General features: G+C 37.0%; 1 protein-coding gene across 1 annotated transcript in view; it reads right to left on the reverse strand.

The window, feature by feature from the left end:
* Nucleotides 1-13,135, reverse strand: part of LOC149247035 (uncharacterized) — a 238,722-nt gene that overhangs the window by 58,787 nt on the left and 166,800 nt on the right. Inside the window, exon 9 of the mRNA XM_089443164.1 lies at nucleotides 11,799-11,959. Coding sequence (XP_089299290.1) covers nucleotides 11,799-11,959 — 161 coding nt within the window. The remainder of the gene's footprint in view (nucleotides 1-11,798; nucleotides 11,960-13,135) is intronic.

Consider the following 13,135-nt stretch of genomic DNA (forward strand, 5'->3'; position numbering starts at 1 on the left):
GAAGAGTGGTCACCAATGCACATTCTTCATCAGATTTAACGCAAAGGCATGGAGGCCTGCTGGAGGCCAAGCACAGTGGTATGGAGACCTGGAGACGAAGCACTGTGTATGGAGAACACCCTCTGGGACTACTCCAAGCACAATAGAAAATGCATATGAGATTGGAGACTTGACACACAACGGTGGAATGGAAAACGCATCTGATGGTGTAGGTAAGATGGGTCCAGGCTTCAGGGGATGGTAGAGGTGTCAGTTCTGCAAAATAGGTAGAACATAGGCAGGAGGGAGTTACAAGGGCAGGAATGCTAAAAATAGAGCTGGCTTTGATACCATGTCAGGCCAAGAGGTAACTCCTAGAAAATGAGATTGAATAGTTCATTTAGGTAGTTCATTATCATATACAAGAGGGAGTGATTGTTCAGTTTCATCTCCCGATGACTCTCCATTTCCTCTATTATTTATTTACACTAATTACAGTCGTTCAACCAATCCCTATGATTAGGTGTCAACAATTACGATGCTAGACATATGGGTTAACAATCTAACTCTTCTTATGAGATCTCTTCAGATTGAGAATGACTATGTACCTCCTATGAATACCTCCCTAGTTAAGAGGGAGTGTTCAAAAATGTGTAACTAGGTTTGGTCTTCATTAGTATGAAATGTATTCTTGTATATATAAAATGAAAAAGAAATTATTATTATTATTAGAGCATCGGTTTCATGCTAAAGTTCTTTTATTTTATAGGTCAAGCACCCATTGAGTGCTTCTAGGGTTTGTCCTAGGTATAATAGTCATTGTCATATATGGAAGACCCTATGGGCACATTGTAAATTGTAAACGAAAATTTATTTTGTCTTGAAAATGTGAAATTACCTCCAAGATCAAGTCGTCCTACATAAGTTGTCAAGTCAGACTACATGAAGAGCCACGTCCACCCTTGAAGGAAGCCTATATATAAGAGGAACTTGTCCTCCATTTGGATCATTCACTCACTCATCTCTCATACGAAGAAGGAAGCAGTAGAAGGACGAAAAAGGAAGTGTGAAGAAGGACAAGAAAAGTCGAAGTGTTTTGGGTCTTTCTACTTTTTTCTGGGAATGTGAAGTTAGGGTTTCTGCATTAGGCAAATCTAAAATTTGATTTTGAAGCAAAGAAGAGCAAGAATGCAAGTGAAGGTCTCTTAGGATTTCCTACTAGCCCTAAGACTCAAATCAAGGCAACTGAGGTCAAGGGAAGAGCAGTTAGAGGGAGATCAAAGTCTCCTAGAGAAGCAGCAACAGTTACAGCAGTTGTTGGAGGCAGAATTTTGGATTTATTGGGTCGAAGATATTTCAGCAGGAGGCCGAGGTAGACTTGATCTTGGATGGTATTTGTCTGAGTCTAGGTCATGGTATTCGTCAATTGAAAGATCTGAAAGATAAGAAGAGATTTTACTGGTTTTCCCCTCAAGAGGAGGGGTTTTGGCCCTGGCTTGTAGCTAACATCCTGTGTCATTGTTATTATTGTTTTGGTAGTTGTTTGATGTATTGCACTTGAAATAAGAAAGATCAAAGCTAATAAGTAAAAAGACTACACAAGCAGTTATCAAGTTAAGAGAATTAACATATACATTACCCTATTGAATTCTCAAAACTCATGAGACATGTCCAACCACTTCATTCACCTGAATGGGATGGCTATCATATTATCCATGTTCCTCGGCCATCATTCATTGTATTAAGTGGACTGGTTTTCATTAGAGGCATTCATTCATGCTGTGATGTGGTTTTGGAGGCCCCATTATGCACATATTCAAGGCCATACATGAATCAAACTTTAAAAGATGGAGATAATATCCCAGTTATGAAGGTTGTTACCTTCTTGGCTTATATTTGAAATTGCTTCTAGGTTTCCTCTCTTCCTCATTTGTATGGTTGAATTTGGCACGTACTCCCCTATTTATATTTTGTTGAAGATCCTAAAGGTAATGGAGGACTAGAAGATTTTTATTCTTATGGTATGTGTTTGTTCATATTGTTGAATAATAATGTTGGAGATCACCTATGTCAAGTATGTTTCAATGGTTGAATTGATATGGGTAATATATAATCCTAATCAAAAAGATTATAATTGTTGCTCATTCCCCTCATATTTATCTTTGTGTCTATGGTTGATAATTTAATGTAGCATCCTTTATCTTAATTCAAATGAAACCACCTTTTTAAGCCAAGGCTTGTGATAAACAAGTTTACATTACAGGGGGCAATGTTGAAAAATGTGTAACTAGGTCCGGTCTTCATAAATATGAAATGCAGTTTTGATTCTTGTAAATTGTAAAATGAAAGAAAATTGTTATTATTATTTTTGGAGCATGGGTTTCATGCTCAAGGTCTTTTATTCTATAGGTCAAGCACCCATTGAGTGCTTCTAGGATTTGTCCTAGGTCAAGAAGTCAAAAGAGTCAATGTCATAAGTTGAAGACCCCTTCAGACACATTGTAACTTGTAAACAAAATTATTTGTGTCCTTAAAAGTATCAAAATATCCTCCAAGATCAAGTCGGCTTGGCAGCGGGCATTTGAGGAGCCACATCCACCTTTGAGAAGCCTATATAAAGGAGGAAACTCGACCTAATTGGAGTACATTCATCTCTCACTCATTCAAGCGAAGGAAGAAGAGGAAGAAGGCGGTGAAGAAGGAAGAGGACGAAGAAGACTTGGTTTTGGGCTATTTCTCTCTCACATGTGCGAAGGTAGGTTAGGGTTTTGCAGCAAATCTAGGTTTTTCCTCTACAAGTTTGATCTTGAAGAAGAGAAGGCAAGAAAGTCAATTGAAGGTCACAAGAAGCCATCCTCAAGCTCCAGAAGCAAGAGAAAGCCAAGCAAAGGTCTAAGGAAGTCCTAAGATGCTAAAAGAAGCTCACACGTGTGGCAGCAACAACCACTGGAGGGGGGGAAATTTCAGGTCTGCAATGGAGGCCGAAATTTTGCAGCTGGAGGTCGAAGTTGTGCTACAGTAAAGGATTTGACTGGGTCTAACTTGGACAAGGAAATCACATCATCCAGAAAGGTTGGAATTGATCTTGGAGGGTACTGAACTTGGTCTTGGAGGGTAGTGGTCTTGGTCTAAAGGTCTTGGAATTCGTCAATTGAAAAATCTATAAGGAAGAGAAGATATTTTGCGGGTTTTCCTCTCAAGTGGAGAGGTTTTGGCCATGGCTTGCAACCTATATTTTGTGCTCTTGTTCTTCTTGTTTTTTGTAGTTGTTTGATGACACACAAACATGATAATAATAAGGGAAGTTAATAAGTAAGATAAGTAAAAATACATCACAAGCAGTTATCAAAGAAAGAGAAATCACTCCAATCATTGCCCTATAGATTTCTCAACATGGAATCACAGCTAGGGTTGGCTAAGGGCATTATGAAGATCTCTACCACACTGAAGAAGTTTGTCAAGAAGTGTTCAAAGATAGCAAGCCATCTCAAGAAAGGCATCAAGGAAGAATGGAATCTTCTATTTACTTCAAAGAAGGAAGTGACCAAGACAAAGGATGAAGGACTCTTCTCAGCACTCACTAGCACATTTCAAGATGAGAACATTTGGGTGATCGATAGTGGTGCATCAAGACACATGACTAGTCATCACAAGCAACTAAAGACATTGTCAAAAGGAAAATCTTCTTACTCCGTAGAACTTGGAGATAATAAGAACTACCCCGTAAGAGGAATTGGATCAACCTCGATAGAACTGGAGAATGGAGGCAATATTCATCTCAACAACATCCTATTTGTTCCAGGTTTGCATAAGAATTTACTCTCCATTTCAAGTCTAGAAGATAAAGGTGATAGAGTGGCTTTCATTGATGGAAAAGTTGTAGTATGGAGTAAAAACTCAAGCATAGAAAATGCTAGAGTAATTGGCATTCGTGAAGGAAGACTTTATAGGTTGATATCTCCTATTGCTCAAGCCCTAGTTCACATTGAAATCAGCCCACTTGAGCTTTGGCATAGAAGATTTGGTTATCTCCATTTCAAAATCCTTCCAACTCTAGCTTCAATAGTAGATGGAATCCCCAAACTAACAGAATATCACAAAGGAATATGCAAAGGATGTGCATTGGTTAAGAACACCAAGACACCATTTGGAAGCAGTGCTTCATGATCAGAAGAAATCTTGGATCTTATTCATTCCGATGTCTGTGCTCCTATGACTTCTCAATCACTTGGAGGGCATCTATATTATGTCACATTTATAGATGATCATTCAGGGAATACTATGGTTTACCTAATGAAATCCAAGGATGAAGTATTTACAAAATTTCAAGAATTCAAAGTTGAAGTAGAGAACCCTACAGAAAGAAGAATTAAGATATTAAGATCCCATAATGGAGAAGAATATGCATCCAAGGAAATCATAGCTTTCATAAGGAGTCTAGGATTAAGAGGGAGTTGATAGTCCCATATAATCCCGAACAAAATAGAGTTGTAGAACGAAAGAATAGATCCATTGAAGAAAGTGTGGAAGCAATGTCACATGATCAAGACTTACCGAAATCTCTGTCAGGTGAAGCTACAAAGATAGTTGTATACATACAAAATCGAAGTCCCCAGAGGTCACTAGATAACAAAACTCCTGAAGAAGTATTCACTCGAAAGAAACCTACAATAGATCATCTCTGAATTTTTGGTTGTCCTGTCTATATTCATATACCTAAGGACAAAAGAAAGAAGTTGGATCCATCAGGCATGAAGGGAACATTTGTTGGCTATAGTAACTCTTTTTATGAGATCTCTTCAGATCTCTTTAGATCTCTTCTTATGAGATCTCTTAACAAATGGGTTACCAATCTGACTCTTCTTATGAGATCTTTTCAGATTGAGAATGTCCATGTACCATTTATGAATACCTCCCTAGTTAAGAGGGAGTGTTGAAAAATGTGTAACTAGGTTATATCTTCATAAATATGAAATGTATTTTTGATTCTTGTAAATTGTAAAATGAAAGAAAATTATTATTATTATTATTATTATTATTATTATTATTATTATTATTGGAGCATGGGTTTCATGCTCAAGGTCTTTTATTTTATAGGTCAAGTATCCATTGAGTGCTTCTAGGATTTGTCCTGGATCAAGAAGTCAAAAGAGTCATTGTCATAAGTTGAAGACCCTTCGAGCACATTGTAACTAATAAACAAAATTATTTGTGTCCTTAAAAGAATCAAAATACTCTCCAAGATCAAGTCGGCCTGGCAGTTAGCAAGTCGGCCTAATTTGAGCAACCATATCCACCTTTGAGAAGCCTATATAAAGGAGGAAACTCGACCTCCTTGAAGTACATTCATCTCTCACTCATTCAAGCGAAGGAAGAAGAGGAAGAAGGCAACGAAGAAGGAAGAGGGCGAAGAAGACTTGGTTTTGGGCTATTTCTCTCTCACACGTGCGAAGGAAGGCTAGGGTTTCTGCAGCAAATCTAAGATTTTTCTCTACAAGTTTGATCTTGAAGAAGTGAAGGAAAGAAGGTCAAGTGAAGGTCACAAGATGTCGAAGTTGTGCTACTGGAAGAGATCTGACTGGGTTTGACTTGGACAAGGAAAGCACATCATTCGAAAAGGTTGTACTTGGTCTTGGAGGGTATTGGTCTTGGTCTAAAGGTCTTGGAACTCATCAATTGAAGAATCTATAAGCAAGAGAAAAGATTTTGCAGGTTTTCCTCTCAAGTTGAGAGGTTTTGGCCCTGGCTTGCAGCCTATATTTTGTGTTCTTGTTCTTCTTGTTTTTGGTAGTTGTTTGATGATACACAAACATAATAATAATAAGTGAATCTAATAAGTAATATAAGTAAAAAGACATCACAAGCAGTTACCAAAGAAAGAGAAATCACTCTAATCATTGCCCTATAGATTTCTCAAAATGTAGCACACATAAGGAGGTATATTTGTGAAGCTAAATAATTTTATGCATAAGGCAAATTAACCTTGGATATGGTCCATTATTATCATTAAGAATAGATAAATGTCACATGAAGTCATGGTTGATTATAAATATGCCGAATGATGCAAATCAAGGAGATGAACTGGTATTCTATTAATTATTAATGGGTCCAACACTTGTTACATAATTGAGTTGTTTCATCCAATTCATGAGTTGTCATCTCCAGCTTAGGAGCCATGTTCGACTACTTCGTAGACTTGAATGGGATGGTTGTTATATTATCCATCCTCTTCAGCCATCATTTCATCATATTAAGTGGACCAATTTTCATTAGAGGCATTCATTCATGCTATATAACATAGAATCCTTTATCTTGTTATCTTATTGGCTTATTTTCGAAAGTGCTTCTAGGTTTGTTCTCTCCCTCATTTACACAGTTGGATTTGGTGAGATCTCCCTAGTTGAGCTTTAGTTGAAGAACCTAAAGGCAATGGAGGACTAGGAGATTTTTATTCTTATGGTATGTATTCATTGGTATGTTGAATAATAAAGTTGGAGACCACTTGTATCAAGTATGTTACAATGGCTGAATTGATATCGGTAATATATCTAATACTAATCAAGAAAATAGCTCCCTTCTCACAAAGATTATAATTGTGGCTCATTCCCCTCATATTTCTCTTTGTGTCTATGGTTGGTAATATAATGTAGCATCCTTTATCTTAATTCAAATGCGTTGCTATGTTTATGTTGTCAATTTGTAGACAATCATTGATACGTATATTGTTGGTCTTCTACATCAAGAATTCCTACAAATACTTTTCAACACTTGTGGGAAGCAAGATAAATGGTTTGTCGATCCTTTATTAGGTCTATGTTCACTTTTCAATCCCATGTCTATTGCACTTGGAAGTTGATCCTTCACTCCACTTGTTTTTCTAAAGCCACTCTTCCTTTCACCTTGAACCCTATTGCATAAATATTTAACAATCCTACCTTAGGGAAGCCCCCCTTGGTTGGAGAAGAGCCAACCAAAAATGCAAAGAGGATTAGTGAGGTGACATTGGCTTTCCTCTTAGTTTCCCTTTTTGGAAATTAAACTAGAGGTGCTAGCTTGTGAGGTAACAGGTCCCATGCTCTTAGCATTTCATTTTTCTTAGCCCCCTCTATGATGAAATTTGAGGAAACTTTCATTGTTTATTTAGGGAGTCATGGCCACTTTCCAATTTCTTCCAATCCCTCTACCAACGTTGCTTGACACTTACACGCAGGACGCCCTCATACTCCAACCCTGGATTCTCTCAACACCCCCTAAACCAACCTCCTACCAAATGATTACTTCCTTCTTCCTAGTGCTCCCATCTACTAGGGGAACCAAGAGATAAATCATTAGTAGTATGCCTCTGGCTCTATATTGGCATAAGCTCATCAAACTATCCCTACTTCCTAGCAACCCCGACAACATGGACATCCCAAATAGCACACTAGTAGCCAGCAGAGACCAGCTATGGCCTCAATAACAAGGAGCATTGTCCAAACAACATCACAATGCACAGTCCAATTTATCTTCCATCTCTTCTTCCAGGCCAGTGTTGTAAGAACCATCCCCCTCCAACGGATTAGATCCGAAACTGCAAACTGTGTGGATCTATCAGCAAACTGGGCACTAAAATTTTAAAACTATGCTTCACTTGGAAAATCATGGTTCCTATACCTATGGGAACCGTGACAATTTCGTTCATAGTTCTGCAAGCTAAACTACAGCTCCAACATGGTTCCACCATGCTTCCCACGCAAATTTTGAAAAGCACTTGGACAGTTCCACCAAGGCACCCTTTTCTTTGGAATTTTGGAACCAATATGTGAGGAAACGTGCTTCCTGGACACTCCCAAGGTACTCCCTTGATGCTTCCTAGATGCTTCCTAGATACTATGGTAATGTTAAATTCTTAAAGTAAAAGCGACATTCTCCTATATCTTTCTTTTTTTTGTATCCCAGAGGAACCCAGCAGCCCGCCTAACATGTAACTACCACTAAACTTCTGGGGGGCTATGGTTTGTCCTCTCCATAAACCAAGTCATAACACAGGGGGATTTGAACCTTGGCTCTCTCATTTTTCTCAAGACTCACATTACTTCGATCACCAATTGAACTGCCCCCTTGGGACGACATTCTCCTTTATCTTTCATTTTCATCCTTTTTACTTCATTTTTTAACATCACCATGGAATGACTCGAGATGTTTGAGAGTGGTTCCAACCTCATCAAACTTCATATGGAGAAAATAGAATTTCATGTCCCATTCAAAATTCAGTGAACCTAACAATTTTCAAGATTTCAAGATCAATGGGATTATGGCATTCCATTAGATTATATCATGTATGACAGTATATGATTGGCATTTAATCAAGAACAGCAAACCCTATATGTACCACAGTGTTGGTGGTATTGATTGTTGAACTCCTTTGTCATGGCCTTAGCAAAAATGTACCTTTCACTCAAGTCAAAATCATTGATTAGGCATGTTAAACTTTTTTTACCATATTTTAAATCTTGGATTAGGTAATTTGATCAAAATTGGGCAATGTCAACTAATATCCCTAGAGGATCGAGGTAGAGGCAAAGGCTAGACAAGAGGAGAAGAATCTAGATTCTAGATGGTTGATGCTCAAATAATTAATCATTAATGTACTATGGATGCCATTTCTATTTTGATTTGTGTATAATATACATGCTCTGATATACTTTGCAACTACTTTGGCATTCTGGAAGGATTTTTGGAAAATCATGCTTTTGAAGCTTCACTTCCAAAAAAGGCACTCATTTCATGCAACATTGTTCCAAACAACATTTTTGTTGATTTTTGTGTAGCATTGGGAGTTATTCCCGCATGGCCAAAGGGTCTTCAAGTCAGCCCTAGACACAAAATGCAAATTATTATTCTGGAAAAGTCAAGTTGGCCCAGGAAAAGCCAAGTTGGCCAGCCAATTAAGGGACGGGTCCCTTGCCCCACAGCGGCAGCTCGACTAGCAACCCTGTGTAAATCGAAGCTATGATCGAAGTGATTCGAGTTCAAATCCCCCAGATTAACTCGTGTTTGTAGAAGGGGCTATGTAAGCACCTAGGGGTTATACTGGTAGCGGTTGGAATCGACCTCATGTCACGCAACTACGAAACCAGCACAGTAGTTGACTCCTCTAGTCACAAAAAAAAGGGATGGGTCCCTTGGGTTGTCACACCCCCTAGGCATGTATAATTAAGATATTAAGACGCCTCATTTGGAGAAAAAACGAAGAGCAAGTCTGAGCAAAAAGGAGAAATCTGATTTTGGAGTCTATTATTTTTCCTCTTCCTCTTCATCATTTTATCTCTCTTGGACAGCTGCACGTGTGAAGAAGGAAGACGAATTTGAGAAAACCACATTGACTAAAGTTGATCAAGATGCAAACTGAGTTGACCGAGCCACTGACTGAGTGTTTGAATAATTTTGGAGGCTGCACGTGCAGATTTGACCGCAATTTGACCAGTCGTAGGCCGCATGTTGAGACTGTTGACCACAGACTAGTTTGACCAGGCCAACTTGACCAGCATTAAATTTCTTTTTTTGGCTGGTTTGACTAGCATTGACTTGCTGAAGTTTTGACCAGCTTTGACTGGTATTTGACATGGATTATTGACACAGATTTCTAGACACATTGTTGACCTGTAAACCTTGCTGAAAAATAGTTTCTCCTAAGAAATGTTGTTGGGTTTTCTCCCAAGGTTCGGTTTCCCAGAGTAAAAGTACTGTCTCCTTTATGCATGGCTATCTTTCTGTAAATTTTTCTGTTTCCACTGCATGTACTATTGATATTTTCTGAAATGTAATTATTCAATGATAGCAGTGGCATAAAATACTGGTTGAAAATCATTAGGAAGTAATTACCTAGCAGAAATTTGTATTCTATTGCCTGGCCTTAGAATTTCAACAATTTATCTAGAGCTTCCTCTATTCAGCCTTGAATGTCAAATGAAGGCTCATTTGCTCCTCAGTCTTTGTAATCCAAATTCTGGGTCCATTTCTCCCAAATCTATTTTCAGATATCAGAGCTTCCTTTAGATCTTAGTTTAGCACAATACCTCACTTTATTTTTCTCACATTCTGTGTTTTGGTTTATTTAGGAGTCATCTCTATGCTCTATGTATCAACACATCTACTCAGTAATCCCATTGACCTACATTTGTGGTCATTTGTTGAACATGAATAAATTATCTTCCCTTATGTAGATTAGTTGAAAGCAAGCTCTCACCAACTTCTTATTGAGAAACACCAAATCACTGAAGAATGTAGGATGTCTAGGCTTTGCAATCCTCAAGAGATTGCAACTAACGAACACTTACTCTTCAAGTGTCTTATGCACTATGAAATCTGAGATTTTTCTACCTCTTCAAAGACTCAAGGGGTCATTGTCCCCTTTCTTTCATTACCTCCATGAGAGATATTTGGCCTTATTTATTACAAAGATCACTACTACCTGATTCTAGGTAATCAGTGGGTCTACCAAAACCCCTAGATTAATTGTCTCTTTCTTCTCACCCATCCCAACCAATGGGGTGTTAAACACCCAACAGATGCTTCAAAAAATGAGAAAGATAGCAATGGATTAATCAAGAATTTCCCCCCACTTGTCGCCTCAAGATTGACTCATCTCTTCAATTCCAATGTTTAATGTAGAGATATGACAACTTGCATCCACATCCAATACAGACCTAAAAGGAAAGAAGACCAACTAGGCTCTTTCCCTCCACATGTATATCAAGCATGGCTGGTAGAAAAGTTGTTGTGAGGGTATGTTACAACCCCCCCTGATTAGTCAAGTCACATCTCATGACAGGGAAATCTCCAAATGACATCATCAAGCTTGGCATCAGAACATTCACAACTACAGACAACATCGCAAACTCTTATAGTGACTCAAACTAACACTGGCACCCTTTCTTGTGTGTTTCTTATTCTTTCTAATTTTTCTCTTATACATTGTACAGGGCTATTGATAGGTTAAACCACTCTATTTTTTATTTATTTTCTCTTCCTACAGTGTTATTTGCCTAGAGCCCTAGTTATTTCAAAAGATGCATCAAACACATGTTATTTTTTGATCTACAATTTCATCTCACCTGCAAAATGAGTGTAACATATTCACACAATCCTTTCTAAAAGATTCTAATGAATGGGGTGCAATTTGAAGCTCTATACTTAGATATTTGGAATGGTTGAGAGAGAAAGAAACACAACAATTAGGTTTAATAATCGTAAGTGATCATTTCATTTCTTTTCAATTTCCCACATTACTGTAGCCTAGATTTTGTTTATTTTTCAAGAGACGCATCAGACACTTGTTATTTTTCAATCTTCAACTATCAAACTCTCGAGTATTGTTGACCTGTCTTTGATCATGAGAGGACATTAATATAGTTTCATTTCACTTGCAAAATCAGTGTAACATATGCCAACAATCATTTCTAAAAGGTTCTAATGAAAATTTTGCAATTTAAAGCACAGTACTTAGATTTTTGGAATGGTTTATATAGTATGAAAACTGACAATTGTATAATAATCTTAAAATAGTCATCTTTCTATGGTTAAAAAACAAAATGACCAGCTAAAAATTATGCATCAACTAGAACACACAATTTTATTAAGATGACGAATTTAAGAAATAGTGAAAATTTCCAAAATTTATTAAAATGTATGTTTAAAACAATTATTTCCCCATTATGACTTTTACATGTTCCATGATGACAAAAACATTCAACATAAACATTAGTCATTAGGAATTCAAAACAAAACTACATTGATAGAAAGATAAATCAATCCTAAACATAAGCATGTGATCTCACCAGGATTTATTGAAGCATAGCTTTACAACCATGCATCCAGTTGAGTCTTGAATTTTCATATGGAAAATATTGTTGCTTTCACCGTGAGCACGACCAAGAAAAGTTACCACTCCGTATAGGGAAACATTTGTCATTTTATTTTGAAGGTCCACTACAAACAACTACACATTGCAAACATTATATAATAGTAAACATTTGCATTTAGCCTATGACACAAATGTGATTTGACAAAGTTTATTTAATATCATGCTTATACCTATTAACATTATTTATGATTCAATTCAGCATTTCATTAGAGCAATAACATTATATAAAATTAAGAAAATAAAAACTTTTAGAACATATGGACATCATAGATAAACAAGATCTTCACTTACTATTTCAAGGTAAAAATATAAGATAATGTATAGAGAATTAACCATAAGGAATGTTTTGTATTCATGAATATAAATATTTTTGGCTATCATCAAAGCACTCAACTGGATGTCAGCAATGTCATTAGGTATCCTACTAGTTGCATGCCAACAAGTGTCTAGTTCAAATCCCCGTAGATTAGGAACACTTTACATTGTCATGTTTACTAAGGATGCCATCCACAAATGTGGGGAGTATCCCTTCAGTGTCTCCACGAGGTTTTCCTTGGAAAAAAAAAAATATTTTTCATTAAAAACATCGATTTATAAAAAACTTCATATGCATACAAATCTAATTTTCAATGTTATTTTTACGATAAAATGATGCAATGTAAAATGTAGGAAAATGATGAAAATGCTCTACAAATTTTGTTTGCCACCTCTTCCATATATGTTACTTATCACAAAAATTCTACCAAAACATCATTCATTTCCTTCTCAACAAGTTGAAAGTGCTATAAGCTAAATGTAGGTAAAGGTAAGATGAAATAAGTTAATATATTTATATTAATGTCCAATTAAATACCACATTAAGTAGGTCAATGGGACTCAGAAGTATATCTAGTGAAAGTACATAGTGTGAGTGAAAATGCAGCTCCTATAGATATTCTATGGAAAGCTGAAAAAGAAGTAGGTAACTAGCCAAACGAACAAATGCATGCAGACACAAAACCAAAACCATGACAAGTATGAACAGAAAATGTCAACAAGTGGTGGAAATAGAGACCTATAGCCCATCCTGTCAGTGGGGGTACATATAAAAATTTTGCATTATACTTCACCACCATTGTAAGCCTGTTGCCGCAAAATTTAGCAGCCCTTAGAGAAGGGTGCCCTACAAGGCTATCAGTAGACCAAGTGACAAAAATAAGGTAGTAGCCCATTGTCACCATAGCTACTACCCCTACTCTTTATAGACTTTCA

Source organism: Pinus tabuliformis, chromosome 7 (assembly GCF_031772625.1).
Source record: "Pinus tabuliformis cultivar Carrire ecotype Pingquan chromosome 7, CPIR1, whole genome shotgun sequence".
NCBI lineage: Eukaryota > Viridiplantae > Streptophyta > Pinopsida > Pinales > Pinaceae > Pinus > Pinus tabuliformis.